At 40.8% G+C, this 15,885-nt stretch overlaps 1 protein-coding gene across 1 annotated transcript in view; it reads right to left on the reverse strand.

Annotated features, from left to right (window-relative positions):
* The window catches only part of LOC127316211 (uncharacterized), a 48,026-nt gene extending 36,335 nt beyond the window's left edge, over positions 1-11,691 (reverse strand). Inside the window, exon 1 of the mRNA XM_071823815.1 lies at positions 11,550-11,691. Within this exon, the coding sequence (XP_071679916.1) occupies positions 11,550-11,691 (142 nt within the window). The remainder of the gene's footprint in view (positions 1-11,549) is intronic.
* Between the last annotated feature and the right edge of the window lie 4,194 nt (positions 11,692-15,885).

Consider the following 15,885-nt stretch of genomic DNA (forward strand, 5'->3'; position numbering starts at 1 on the left):
TGCCCCCGTAGTTCATCCCTGCATATTTTAAGAAGACCCAAGCGTCTAAGCTTGGGGATGCCCAAGGCATCCCTTCTTCATCGACAACATTATCAGGTTCCTCTAGTGAAACTATATTTTTATTCCGTCACATCTTATGTGCTTTGCTTGGAGCGTCTGTTTGTTTTTATTTTTGTTTTGTTTGAATAAGATCGGATCCTAGCATTATTTGTTTGGGAGAGAGACACGCTCCGCTGTTTCGTATGAACACATGTGTTCTTAGCTTTATCTTTAATGTTCATTGCGAAAGTTGGACTATTTCATTCATTGCTATATGGTTGGAAACGGAAAATGCCGCATGTGGTAAATGGTATAATGTCTTGAATAATGTGATACTTGGCAATTGTTGTGCATATAGATCATGTTTAAGCTCTTGCATCATGTACCTTGTACCCATTAATGAATAACTACATAGAGCTTGTTAAAATTTAGTTTGCATGATTGATCTCTAGAGTCTAGATATTTTCTGGATAAGGTGTTTGAACAACAAGGAGACAATGTAAAGTCTTATAATAGTTACAATATGTTCATATGTGAGCTTTGCTGCACCTTTTACACTTGAGTTTTCTTCAAACAACCTTGCTAGCCTAGCCTTGTATTGAGAGGAATTCTTCTCGTGCATCCAAATCCTTGAGCCAAAAACTATGCCATTTGTGTCCACCATACCTACCTACCATATGGTATTTCTCCGCCATTCCAAAGTACATTACTTGAGTGCTACCTTTAAACTTCTATTCTTTGCCTTTACAATACATAGCTCATGGGAAAATAGCTTTAAAAACTATTGTGGTGAAGAATATGTACTTATGTATCTTATTTCTTAATAAGTTGCTTGTTGAGCGGTAACCATGTTTCAGGGGACGCCATCAACTTTTACCTTTGTTGAATATCATGTGAGTTGCTATGCATGTTCGTCTTGTCTGAAGTAAGAGCGATTTTCATGATCAAATGGTTTGAGTATGCATACTGTTAGAGAAGAACATTGGGCCGCTAACTAAAGCCATGAATCATGGTGGAAGTTTCAGTTTGGACACAAAACCTCAATCTCTTATGAGAATATTACCTGTTGTTGAATGCTTAAGCATTAAAAGAGGAGTCCATTATCTGTTGTCTATGTTGTCCCGGTATGGGTGTCTAAGTTGAGAATGATCAAAAGCGAGAAATTCAATGCGAACCTTCTCCTTAGACCCTTGTACAGGCGGCATAGAGGTACCCCTTTGTGACACTTGGTTGAAACATATGCCATGCAATGATAATCCGTGTTAATCCAAGCTAATTAGGACAAGGTGCGAGCACTATTAGTATACTATGCATGAGGCTTGCAACTTATAGGATGTCTTATACATAACACATATGCTTTATTACTACCGTTGAAAAAATTGTTTCTTGTTTTCAAAATGAAAAGCTCTAGCACAAATATAGTAATCCATGCTTCCCTCTGCGAAGGGCCTATCTTCTACTTTATTGTTGAGTCAGTTTACCTATTCTTTCTATCCCAGAAGCAAACACTTGTATCAACTGTGTGCAATGATTCTTACATGTTTACCTATTGCACTTGTTATATTACTTTGTGTTGACAATTATCCATGAGATATACATGTTGAAGTTGAAAGCAACTGCTGAAACTTATATCTTCCTTTGTGTTGCTTCAATGCCTTTACTTTGAATTTATTGCTTTATGAGTAACTCTTATGCAAGTATTATTGATGCTTGTCTTGAAAGTATTATTCATGAAAAGTCTTTGGTATATGATTCATTTGTTTACTCATTATCTTCATCATTTCTTCGAATCGCTGCATTCATCTCATATGCTTACAATAGTATGATCAAGATTATGATAGCATGTCACTTCAGAAATTATCTTTGTTATCGTTTACCTACTCGAGGGCGAGTAGGAACTAAGTTTGGGGATGCTTGATACGTCCCAAACGTATCTATAATTTCTTATGTTCCATGCTACTTTTATGATGATACTCACATGTTTTATACACATTATATGTCATTATTATGCATTTTCCGGCACTAACCTATTGACGAGATGCCGAAGAGCCAGTTGTTGTTTTCTGCTGTTTTTGGTTTCAGAAATCCTAGTAAGGAAATATTCTCGGAATTGGACGAAATCAACGCCCAGGGGTCCTATTTTTCCACGAAGCTTCCAGAAGTCCGAAGAGGAAACAAAGTGGGGCCACGAGGTGGCGACACAGTAGGGCGGCGCGGCCTGGGCCCTGGCCGCGCGGCCCTGTTGTGTGGGCCCCTCGTGACGCCCCCTGACCTACCCTTCCGCCTACATATAGTCTTCGTCACGAAACCCCCAGTACCGAGAGCCACGATACGGAAAACCTTCCAGAGACGCCGCCGCCGCCAATCCCATCTCGGGGGATTCAGGATATCACCTCCGGCACCCTGCCGGAGAGGGGAATCATCTCCCGGAGGTCTCTTCATCGCCATGATCGCCTCCGGATCGATGTGTGAGTAGTTCACCCCTGGACTATGGGTCCATAGCAGTAGCTAGATGGTTGTCTTCTCCTCATTGTGCTATCATGTTAGATCTTGTGAGCTGCCTATCATGATCAAGATCATCTATTTGTAATGCTACATGTTGTGTTTGTTGGGATCCGATGAATATTGAATACTATGTCAAGTTGATTATCAATCTATCATATATGTTGTTTATGTTCTTGCATGCTCTCCGTTGCTAGTAGAGGCTCTGGCCAAGTTGATACTTGTGACTCCAAGAGGGAGTATTTATGCTCGATAGTGGGTTCATGCCTCCATTAAATGCAGGACGGTGACAGAAAGTTCTAAGGTTGTGGATGTGCTGTTGCCACTAGGGATAAAACATCGATGCTTTGTCTAAGGATATTTGTGTTGATTACATTACGCACCATACTTAATGCAATTGTCTGTTGCTTGCAACTTAATACCGGAAGGGGTTCGGATGATAACCTGAAAGTGGACTTTTTAGGCATAGATGCATGCTGGATAGCGGTCTATGTACTTTGTCGTAATGCCCTGATTAAATCTCATAGTACTCATCATGATATATGTATGTGCATTGTTATGCCTTCTTTATTTGTCAATTGCCCAACTGTAATTTGTTCACCCAACATGCTATTTATCTTATGGGAGAGACACCACTAGTGAACTGTGGACCCCGGTCCTATTCTTTACATCTGAAATACAATTTACTGCAATTGTTCTTTACTGTTCTTCGCAAACAATCATCATCTTCCACACAATACGTTTAATCCTTTGTTTTCAGCAAGCCGGTGAGATTGACAACCTCACTGTTACGTTGGGGCAAAGTACTGTGATTGTGTTGTGCAGGTTCCACGTTGGCGCCGGAATCCCTGGTGTTGCGCCGCACTACACTCCGCCACCAACAACCTTCAACGTGCTTCTTGGCTCCTACTGGTTCGATAAACCTTGGTTTCTTACTGAGGGAAACTTGCTTCTATACGCATCATAACTTCCACTTGGGGTTCTCAACGGACGTGTGCTTTACGCGTATCAAGAAGCGACATGCTGCTCCACCAATATAGAGTTAAGCAGGCGCTGGTTCAACCCCTTCTAGCTTGGGTTTTCAATATTTTTTCTTAATGTTGCCCTTATTTTTTCTTCACTTCTTCCCTCCTTAATGTAGTTCTCTCCATGTACTCTTGTTAATATAAAATAGAAAATCTACACCATAGGGATTTTTCCCTACGGTAACTTGGTCAAAAAAATCATAGGCTCGGGGGCTATTCTTATCGGCAGTATTGGTTATACTGCTGATAAGACGAGAAAGATTATGAAAAAAATATACAGTTGATTAAACAGAAAAGTTGAGCCTACACCCAAGTGCAAATACTCGGCTGTAGCCTCGAGGGCTACTCCCATCGGGAGCACTGGTCGCGCACCCGATGAAAACTAATAATAAAAGGAGCAATATAGCAAAACAATATTATTCGAGTTTTGGGTAGACATTTTCGAGTTTTGTAAAACTCGTCATGTACTCCCATCGAAAGTAAAGATACTATTTGGTGAAATACATTAACCAGAATAAATGGAGTATTCCATCAGCCGAACAAAGACACTCAACAATATATTCTCAGAGCACATCCGCCGCGACAAAAACTCTAGATGCCATGACTTATAAAGGGGTCACGAAGGTAAGACCCCATGATCCGTCCTGTGTGGCGTAATATCGCACCTGAATGCGCTCTCCCACTTAATCCACATCAACATATGTTAAGAAAATCCCAGCGGACGCGTTGGGTACTCGATAAAATGGTTGAAATTCCGTTTTCTATAAGTCCTAAAGCGCACATACTGAATTACACCAGTATCCCAAGTTCGAGTTCAGTGACTCGAATTTGAAGTAGTTTTATGCGGATTTGCCACAACAACAATTAACTGGTACCTGATCGAACCGTCGAATGAACCAACCTTATTTACTGTTATCCATGTACAATATAGACATCAAGTAAAAGTTGTACATGACTCGAAAGTATTATGAAAGTGATGAAAGATGGAGATTTTCCTCGACTCTACGATTCGAGTAAAATCTCGGGGGCTACTGACATAGGTATGCCTAAAGAGCATGTCGTATATATACCCTTGGTCTATGATTGGAGAGAAGGCCCATGGACTCGAAGATTCGGAAGCCCAGAAGGATGAAGATGTTCAGATTACGAAAGTAGAGTTATTATAGGAAACTTGTTAAAATCTAAAGAAAGTACCGGTACGGCCCGAAAACTTTGTACTTGTGCGACACGGAAAAGTCTCGGCTTCACCTCCTATATAAAGGTGAAGCCAAGGTCGAAATACAGATAGAATCATTGCAAACCCTAGCCACCGTGTTTTGTTTAGTTGGACGCCTTTAATCGTTTGACAACCTTTGAGTTCTAGTTGCCCTCTACTTTCCATGAAACCCTAAGTCTACAATATGTAGGCATTGACGAGTCGATACCTCGTCACCCACCTTTTTGACCCAGTCACATATCCCAGTAGACGTTGATATGTGCATTTTACATCATCAATATTGTGACTCATATGATTAGTTTTTGAATGATATTTGTCATTATACATCATCATTTATGCATTTTTAGTAGATTTACGGGACTTTCCTACAAAGTCCCTTTCATTGGTATTTAATTTCTGGGAGGCATAAAACCTCCTTTTTCGTATTTCGCTATTTCATGGACCCTCTGAACACCTAAAAATCGAAGGAAATATACCTGATCATTTTTTCACCGGGAGAAAGACCATGGGCCAAAGAAGCACGCGAGCGAGGCCACGAGGGCCAAAAGAGCACATGTGGCGCGCCCTACCTGGCTGGGTGCGCCACCCATGCCCAAATAGGCCTCGAGCAGTCTCGAGCCCCCTTTTTTACAGACATCTCCGTCTCGCCAGAAAAATCTTAGACATATTTTCCCAAGATTTATTGAGGCGGCGGTGGAGGCGAAAGTCCTCTCCTACTCCGGGAGATGGCAGATCCTGCCCCACCGGTGCCTCCGGTGAAGGGGAAATTGATGCCATCGTCATCACCACTCCTCCTTGACGTAGGGGGAGGCATCTTCATCAACATCTCCATCAGCACCATCATCACCACCATCACCATCTATGAGATCAACTTCATCCTCCTCATAATATGTTTGTGATTTATTTAACCCCAAATATTGTTTTAAAGGCTAGTTGCATGTTTGTGATTGGTACTTTGTCTTTATTTGGTGAGAGATTACACTTTCAGATTGTGCTGTAATCATTATGCCTCTGGTCCATATTATGTTTGGCACTTGTGAGTAGTTCCCCATGTTTCTGAGGGCATAGAATGATCTGGCTATGATTCTATATAATGTGTAATGAGTATTTGGTCAAGTTTTTATCTTTTATGTTGTTCTATAATGGTTTTATGCGAACGTCGAATGCATATTATTTCACCTCTATAGGCTCGCATAGGGCTGCACTTTAATGCAATGGTGAGTGTTGGAAGGGAAAATGGTAGAAACCATTTTCCAATATTTTGAGTTGCATTAGAGGGGTTTATCTCGGGGTCCCATGAACTAATTGATAAAATGGAACATTTATGTCTTAATTATTTCTATACTTGCTCATGAAAATGGCTCTAGGACCCATCATAAGGGGTGTATTTTCTCTTATCTATGGCGGCACCTAATCTAGGCTCCGCCCCTAAGGAAATGAAACTTGACAAGATATTTACCATGTTGCGTAGAGGTCTAAATGCTAGTGAATCCATGCCACCCTTGGGCACACTTGTCACACATAAGTTCACACACACACTTGATGTTGTCCTCTTTCTGCATAGATGATTGGGCTTTCTCTCATTGAGATCATTTACATATTGCTATTTACTTTTAGTACTTTATTCTATTGCAAACTATACACACAAAACACCAAAACTACTGCATTCTTATTATTCTTCAAGTGTCATTGGATTAGCTGGGATTGCATGACAAGATCTAAAGATGATGGGGGCTCGGATTTAGAGATCTGCACATTTTCAATCTAGCTATGCTGGCATGGTAGGGATGGCATATTTTGCAAGACCCGAACTCTCTGTGTGCTATTGTTCTAAAGGCGAAATATTTCCCGAACTGTTCTGTTCTCGAGGCGCAACCACATGCGAGTATGTCATACACTTGGAGAAGTATATTGCGTGGGAAAGAATTGCTGAAACAAGGAGTAGTTTGGAGAGTGGGTACTGGTGAAAACATTGACACATGGTCTGATCCATGGATCCCAAGGGGAACCACCAGAAGGCCAATGAATCGACGAGGGATTTCTCTTGTCGAACGAGTGGTTGGTCTAATTAATCATGTTACTGAACAGTGGGATGCTGAACTTGTACTCGATTTGTTTGGTGAAGAGGATGCAAAACATATTCTTTAAATACCACTGAGTAGTGGAATGGATGACTATTTGGCATGGCACTATGATGCAAAAGTCAGAGATCGGGGTTCTACTCCGTGATGTTTGAAGTTCCAGCAATTTGCACTTTGAAGTTTTCGAGCTTATTTTCTGTCATCGGGGTTGTAATAAGTTATCCCATGAATTCGATCAATATGGTGTTAGGGCGGGTCTACCGATCTCAGAGTGGATCGAGCATTCACCGGAATTTGGTTACAGTCCGGTAGCCAGCGATTTAGCTGAGCAAGTGGTTTAATAAATTGTATGTTACACTTAAAAAATTATTGTTTACTTGTCAAAATTGCTAACCAATGCCTTCATCTTCTCGTGGGTTTGACAACTTTTTTTTATTGAAAAATACTACAATTGATCTCCTGTATTTGGGAGCCATCAGACATCTTCCGTACATACGGTTTTACCCACGATATGCTATGGATAATCCATCATAGTTGGTAGGGAAGCCTTCATCCAACAAGGATGAAGATTAAGTCCATCCAAGACTACTATGAAGCAACCGAAACACAGCATGGCCCTATCAAGTTTGTTGATATGCGAGAGAAAAAGTGCAGCTGACTTCTCTGTCCCCTTAGATATCATATGAATAACGCGTAATACGACGCTAGAATCACTAGACGATATTGGTTATTAGTCCTAGATTATATATAAACCCTTGCAATGGAACCTCCACTATCATCACAAACTATGGTTCTATTGTCAACCACATAGTCATATTCAAAATTAGGAAACTAACATTTTTATCTTCAGTGCATGAGTGACAAGTGTATTGCTTTGCAATTAAAATGATATAAAATAATCAAAGACATGAGCAAGTGATGAACTTGACTAGATATTTTGATGTAATGCAGCTCAATGTAGCGGATTGACCCACGACCACGGTAAGGGCAATATTTAAATATCCAAATGATGCATGCTTTGGTGGATTTTGTGGTATTACCCTTCCCTTTTGATTTCTTGCTCAAACTTTTGAATTTAAGTTGGTACAATAATTTAAATTCTGAATAAGGATTGATTATAAATTTCAAAAGAAATCTATACTTCTTATAAAACAAAACCCCACTAAGTGCAATTAATATTTGTCTATCTCAACATGCAAGCTATCCACATCACCTATTCCCTTAGCTAATCATTTGTCCACCTCATCCCGATAATAGTTTTTATTTATTATCTATCTCTACATGCAAGATATTCATATTATCTATTTTTAACCATTAAACTAGCAATATCATCTTTTGTTTTCCGCTCGATTGATAATATTGCACCCTCCTGTTATATCATTATATAGTTAAGTCACGTGCAACTTGAACTCCGAAATAGCTTGACAACGAAAAGAACTCTTTGCGAATTAAACTCAATGTTAATTATGTGCTCTTATATGTAACCACATATGACGTTTTTTAAAAACATGCGGCAATGTGCATGCATTTTTCATGCAAGCCATCAATATCATTTGGTTCTTTACCTTATCTAAATCAATCACGTACACCTCTGGAATATAATGATCTTTAAATTTTCAAATACCTATCCATTTCATGGCTATTAAATTTAGTGTCTCAACTCCTATGGCCAACTAAATATTGCATACTCTATAAACCAAGTTTTATGCGTTTTATTAGATTTCTTAAAGAGATATCCGCTGCAACGTGCGGGGTATTGTTCTAGTATTAATTACTATTTAGGGTTATATTGATATTTTTCTATAATTTAATAGAGAAACTCATTTTTAATATTTTTATTATTATTTTAAATTACTTATTATAAAATGAAATTTCGATTTGTAAATTAGGTTTAAGAATTTCCTAAGTCTTTTTATCACTTGATACTAATTACTTATTTAATTCTTCAAATTTATTTTAAGTTAAGAAATTTGAGTTTCTCAAAATTTATTCAAAAATGATTTAAATAATTAAATTGTAATTCAAAAGAATTGATTTTACTACTTTTCCTATTTTATTTCATTTCTGGATTTTCATTTTGGATTTTACGATTTATTGGATTTTGGAAAAGAAATATTTGCCCTTTGGCCCCACTAGTCAGAAGGTAAGGTCTCGTTAGACCAGACCGACCGAGTCGGTTTGGCCACCGGCCTGACTTTCTCCCCGGTACCCGAATCGACCATAACCCTAATTCCTCTCGGCTCAGCGAGTGATGCATGTAAGATGCATGCATGGACCTTGTAGTTTTTTGATACATATTACCACATATTTGCAACATATATGATGTTATATCCATGTTTTATATTGATTTTTTTAATTTACCAATGATGCTCTTTATTTTGGTTTTAATTCTACAGGATAGGAAAACCTTGTTTTGTGTATTTATAGCTTTCACGGATTAAACTTAGTCAAACTGAGCTAGGATTCCGGGGAGATGTCAATATTTCATCAAGAGAAGTGTCTTGAGCACTTGGACCTAACGATATGGGCCAGGAGGGCCAAAAGAGACCAGGTGGTGCGCCCCACCCATGCTCTTTCCCTCCTAGACCGTCTGATTCGCTTGATTCTTTCACCTACGGACTCCGTCTAACCTAAAAATCTCTATATAAAGGATTTTCCGAGGCTTCCTCGAGGAAAGAGCCATAGAAACACCAAAAAACCGAAACAGAGCCAGAGCCATCAAAGATTGGAGGGGGAAACTTCGTCAGAGAGCCGCCACCGGAGGGATGTCCACCCTCTCCAACGTCTCCACCATCATCACCATGATGAAGAGGGAGTAGTCTACCTCCAAATTATGGGTTTATGGCAGTAGTTTGATCTATCTCTCTCTTGTTCTTCATAGATCTAGTAATATATGAGCTCCCTGTAACATCCCAAATTTTAAAACAAAGAGAAAATGAATTTTCCTTTTTCCAAAAATGAGAACCAACAAAAACTTTTATTGATTAATGTGCTATGCATAGTGCCCATGCTTGATCCTTATGTGATTGCCATAATGTTTATGAGAAGTACTTTGAAATGTTTCCTAAACCCTAAACCTTGCTCCTTTTCATCATCCAAGATTAAAACAAAGAAAAGAAATTAAAATAAATAAAAGAAAAAAGCCTATGTAAGCCTATGGCTATTATTGCAAATAATGAACTAGGCCATGTTCTACCTTGTTGGATGATTTGAAAAACCTCAACAAACCCAACCTATCACTTACCAACTAAATCCAAGGTGAAACAAAAATAAAATAAAAATATACGTAGAGGCATATGTGGCATATACCCATAATTACAAATCTTGGCCTATGCCATTATACTTTGCCCAAATTGTTTGAAGCCATTATGAAACCTACCCTAACAACCAATGAACTCAAATTGGTGACCTTTGGTCAAAGAAAAAGAAAGTAAAATCAAAATAGGAAATACACATATGAGGCTATGGCCATTTTTATAAATCATTAACCTAGGCCAATTTGGCTTGTGACATTGGTTGGAGAATGTTACTAAACACTTAAGAAAACCATTTGAATCAAAGAAACTCAAATCAAATGAAATTTGAATTCAAATTGAGCTCACATGAGATAATGATCAAAACTGCCATTTATTTCATGATGCCCACTTTGAGCCTCTGAATTAAGAGATTTTTAAACTAAACAACCTCAACTCTTTGCACCTCATCCAAGACCTCATCAAGGTGAACAACTTTGGTCAAGACCACCCCTGCAAATGCTTTCTCAATTTCAAAATGTCATCAAGCAAAGTAGGGACATCAAATCAGATTTAAGATCGTGCCATTTTTGAAATCTTGCAAATCAATTCAAATTTGCACACCACCACCACCATTGTGTCTCAAATATTATATGAATCAACTCCACCAAAATTCATTGCAAAATTCCAAAATTTACCTCTTGCGGTCATTTGGTCGAGCACCTTATGTGCACAATTCTACCAACTCCATACTCCCTTTTATCCAGCAGTTTGGAGCCTCCACCATCAAGCCTATGTCACCACCAGCTCCTCCTTGCACCCAGTAGACGTTGCCAAACACCAGAGACAAAGATTGAGCACGATTTCATCATTGACATGACCATGTCGTGAGCTCATGCTCACCACCATGCCACTCTCTTCTCCACCCCTCTCCTCTCACTCTCACCTTGTCAAAGAGACTGGCCTCACCCCACTGGACACACTGGTACTAGCCATCAATCACAGAGACGTGTGCATCATCGGGAACACGACGCGCCCAGTGACGCCCAGAACGCGCAGAGCACGCCAGGACATGCCACTGGACGCGCCAGTACCCGAGCTACCCTCGTCACTCTTGTCCTCCCCTCACCCTCTCCTCACGCGTGCGCACTCACCATACCACCAGGGACCTCCCAGACATCCCCATTGGCCGGTGATAGACCTGTAGCCGCCGTCATCACCGAAGCTCTCCGCCGCGGTACTGCAAGGTCCCATGACGATGACGACCGCCACCGTCCACCTTTTTCGATGTCGTCACGCCTGTAGTACTCACCGTGACGCCAGGAAACTCGCTGCATCAGCGCCCACGCCCCTCCACTGCTGTAGCACCGTCGGCGACGATGACCTACCCGCACCCCCATGGCACCCTCTCACAGCTATAAAAGGAGACCCTCCCCTGCCTTTCTCCTCACACCATCAGCTTCCCCTCTCCCTCCTGACCCTCCTCGACCATTTCCCCTCTCTGATTGTCCACCGTAGCTCTCCAATCGCTCGCCGGAGTCCGTGAAGCCGCCGCAGACGACGCCGTCGATTGAAGCCACCTCCGGCGACGCCATCGGTACCAGACGCTCCGCCGTCCACGACAACCTCACCTTGCCCCCTCGCCGACGACCGCCGACCGCCGGTGAGCTCCCCGACCCCCAACCCTCGTCGCCAGTGAGCTCGACTCTCGTCGGAGACGACGATGGCCGTGGACCGTCGGATCTCGTTCTAATCGTGCGTCCCAGTTTAACTCATACCGCTTCGGGGCCGCTTGTCAGTTGGCCTTCTCGTGCTGTACGCGAAGTGGGCCGGCCTTCTCTCTCTCTCTCTCTCTATGGCCCGTTAATTTTCCCGCCTAGGCCCAAACATTTGAAATCAATTTATTTCTGTTTAGTCAAATTGCATACTGGTGTCAAATTCAAATTTAAATAACTTCAAATATAATGAGCCAAATTTGGTGAACTTTATATGGTTGGAAAGCCTATAAAAATCTCTATCCAACCCCATTGGTTTCAACACTAGTTCTGTTGTAGAATTAAAGTACCAAAAATAACAAGGCAGAGCCTTTTTCAAATTCAAACAATTATTAAAAATCAACCATAAGTGATTTTGAGTTGATTCCAACTCTCATAAATCACATTTCATATTGTCTAATTGATTATGTAAAGATATAACATGGTTGCTTCCTATGATCATTAGCTAGATTCAAATAATGGCTATGTAGTCATTTCTAGCTCATTTAAATCATTTCAATTTTTGAATTTCAACTCTATGAGATGTAGAATCTCATTTAAATCATCTTCCCAAGTAATATGAAGTAAAGTGATGACCTTAGTTGCATGGTCTCATCATTACTTACTTGAGGATATTAAATCAAAGTAGTATTTAAATGGTATGAGAGGTAGTATCTCATTTAAATCATTTTCCCCAAATGATAAATATGAAGTGTTGACCTTGGTCAACATGTATTCATACCTTATTATTTGAGGAGATTAAATCTTATCAAGATTCAATGAGAGGAAATTATTTCTCAAAGAACATAAATAGCAACCCTAATAATTATTTCAATGAGAGGAAATGATTTTTCTTAAAAAGAAAACAAAGTCAACCAACATGTGAATAATGTTGTGATGCTAGAATAGCTTGTGTAAACCATTTGTGTGCTTAGTCTAGCCCTTAAGATTTGTTTGGTGATTGTATATTGATACGTCTCCAACGTATCTATAATTTCTTATGTTCCATGCTAGCTTTATGACAATAACTACATGATTTATTCATACTTTATTTCATTTTGATGCATTTTCTGGTACTAACCTATTAACAAGATGCCGAAGCGCCAGTTCCTGTTTTCTGTTGTTTTTGGTTTCAGAAATCCTACACAGGAAATATTCTCGGAATTGGACGAAACAAAAGCCCACGGCCCTATTTTCCACGGAGGGTTCCAGAACATCGAAGAAGAGTCGGAGATGGCCAGCAGGGGGGCCACCCCATAGGGCGGCGCGGCCCACCCTCCTGGCGCGCCCAGGTGTGGTGAGGCCAGCCCCTGGCTCCCCCGACGCTGCCCCTTCGCCTATATATTCCTTCGTCTCCGAAAACCCTAAATCAATCGGTCTTCCTCCACGAAAAGTTACGTAGCCGCCGCCATCGCGAAGCCAAGTTCGGGGGACAGAAGTCTCTGTTCCGGCACGCCGCCGGGACGGGGAAGTGCCCCCGAAATCCATCTCCATCGACTCCATCGCCATCTTCATCGCCGTTGCTGTCTCCCATGATGAGGAGGGAGTAGTTCTCCCCCGAGGCTGAGGGCTCTACCGGTAGCTATGTGGTTCATCTCTCTCTCCCATGGTGTGATCTTTATGTGATCATGAGCTTTGTGATCTAGTTGAATATGTAGATGTTACTCTTGTCTATTATGCACTTTAGAGGTTACTTTAATATGAACTCCGGAGTCACTCTCCACGGTGTGATGGTGACGGTGTGCGCATCGTGTGTGATTCCTTTATGAAGTTGTGGAGCTTGTTTACTCCGGCTTGAGGTGTGCTTTTGTAGCCCTACACAATGAATGGTGTTTGTTATCCAACAAGAGAGTGTTTGAGAGTAACATTTATTTATTCAATTATGTGATCATTGTTGAGAGTTTCCACTAGTGAAAGTATGATCCCTAGGCCTTGTTTCTAAGCATTGAAACATCGTTTCCAACAAGTTCTGCTACATGTTCGCTTGCTGCCATTTTTATTTCAGATTGCAATTACTACTTATAATCATCCATATTACTTGTATTTCACTATCTCTTCGCCGAACTAGTGCACCTATACATCTGACAAGTGTATTAGGTGTGTTGGGGACACAAGAGACTTCTTGTATCTTAATTGCAGGGTTGCTTGAGAGGGATATCCTTGACCTCTACCTCCCTGAGTTCGATAAACCTTGGGTGATTCACTTAAGGGAAACTTGCTGCTGTTCTACAAACCTCTGCTCTTGGAGGCCCAACACTGTCTACAGGAATAGAAGCGTGCGTAGACATCATATATCTCGTATTCGTTTATAGACGCTAGTACCGAGGAATACCAGGAGGAGGAGGTCTACTTTGAAGAAGAAGAGAACTTTGATCACTACCCCAACCAAGGCAAGCTAATATTCTTGCAAGTTGCCCTAGTGCAAAGCTCTACAAGAGCAAGGCACCATTATCTACTACTTTATGCTTAATGATCCCATCCCAAGTTTTTACCTTACAAATTATCTGTTGATTTTGGTTTATCAAAATTTACTTTTTGATTCATGATTCACTTGGCCTAGATATGGAGTAGTAAAATAGCATCACACTTAGCCTAGAAAGCTACAAGTTAATTAGTACCCCTCATGACTAGTTGCTAGTGCTAAAAACTAAAGGTGACTACTCTAGATGGGAACATGTGAACACCAATGACTTTGAAAACCTTGGAATGATGAGTCATTCTATTGAAAGATTTTGAAGGTGAATGTGACTTGTGTGACATGGTGAACTTTACAAAAACTGATGGTTGGGTTCGGATGCGATACCATTCCAATTTTACAAGTACCCCCACAATACCTGATTATGGGTAAAGGCTTAACTGGAAATTTATGTGCTTTAGTATGGGTTTCCTCTAAACAAGCGTCATAGGGGTTATGCCGAGGCTGCCTCCATTGAAATGTGAAATGATGTGAAATAACGTGAAATGAGGTGAATGTCCGGCCCAAACCCTGTGCAGTTCCCAGGCTGACGGTCTGTCTTCACTGGGAGGCCAAGCTCATGGGGAGAGGTGCCTATACTAGGGGATGTAAGTGAAAGGTTATGGTTGGTAGTCCGCACACGGAGTGTGATAAATCAGGGTCAGTTAACCCTGACGGATTATTGCAAATGTTGTGGCAAAAGTGTGCGACCTCTGCAGAGTGTAAAACTATTCGAATAGCCGTGTCCACGGTTATGGACGGTTGGAAAGGCCATACTGTTCTGTCATCAGAACTTTTCAAAAATGTTACATGTGACTAGTGACTTGTGACTTGAACTTGAAAGGTGAATTTGAATTGATCACAACAGAGTTGTGGGAATGACACTAATGTTCCCACTTGAGTTAAGTTAGGCAAATGAAGAGTCTTTGTTTACTAAATGCTTATGAAATAAAACTGGCTTTATGCAAATGAACCTAGAGCTTAGAACCCTCTCACTAAAACTGTTAGTACTTACTCTAGTATTAGTTTGCGAGTACTTTAAAGTACTCACGGCTGTGTCCCTGTCTATTCAAATGGCCAGACTATGAAGAGGAACACTACTACCAGGAAGACAGACAGCAGGACGTCTATGATAACTAGGACCACTCCTGACGTCAACAGTTGCATGTGGAACAGATGGACCGCTACTACTTTGGGCTATCTGGAACGTGAGGAATGACTATATTTTTAACAAAGCAAAAAACTACTTCCTTTATGTAGGTTATACCGCTGGCTACCCATTAGATTTGTATGTGATCTTACCTACAACCAATGTAGAGGCGTCATGATTTGGCTACTGAGTGCAACCAACTGGATATGGTTGCTCGGGATATATGCAGCCAGTGCAGCTGGCGTTTTGATCATAGATTAACATGATGATGCGGAGCCGTCTCATGTTTTCTCCCTTTTTTAATGGTTGATACATGTATCAACCCTGTGTGACCCATAATGTAATTTTTTTTGTAAAATTTCAACTTTTAAATAAAGCAATAAACGGCTGTATGCATCAATCGATACAGAGGTTGGGCTTATGCCTCCTT

Source organism: Lolium perenne, chromosome 7, assembly GCF_019359855.2.
Source record: "Lolium perenne isolate Kyuss_39 chromosome 7, Kyuss_2.0, whole genome shotgun sequence".
In the NCBI taxonomy this organism is placed as follows: domain Eukaryota; kingdom Viridiplantae; phylum Streptophyta; class Magnoliopsida; order Poales; family Poaceae; genus Lolium; species Lolium perenne.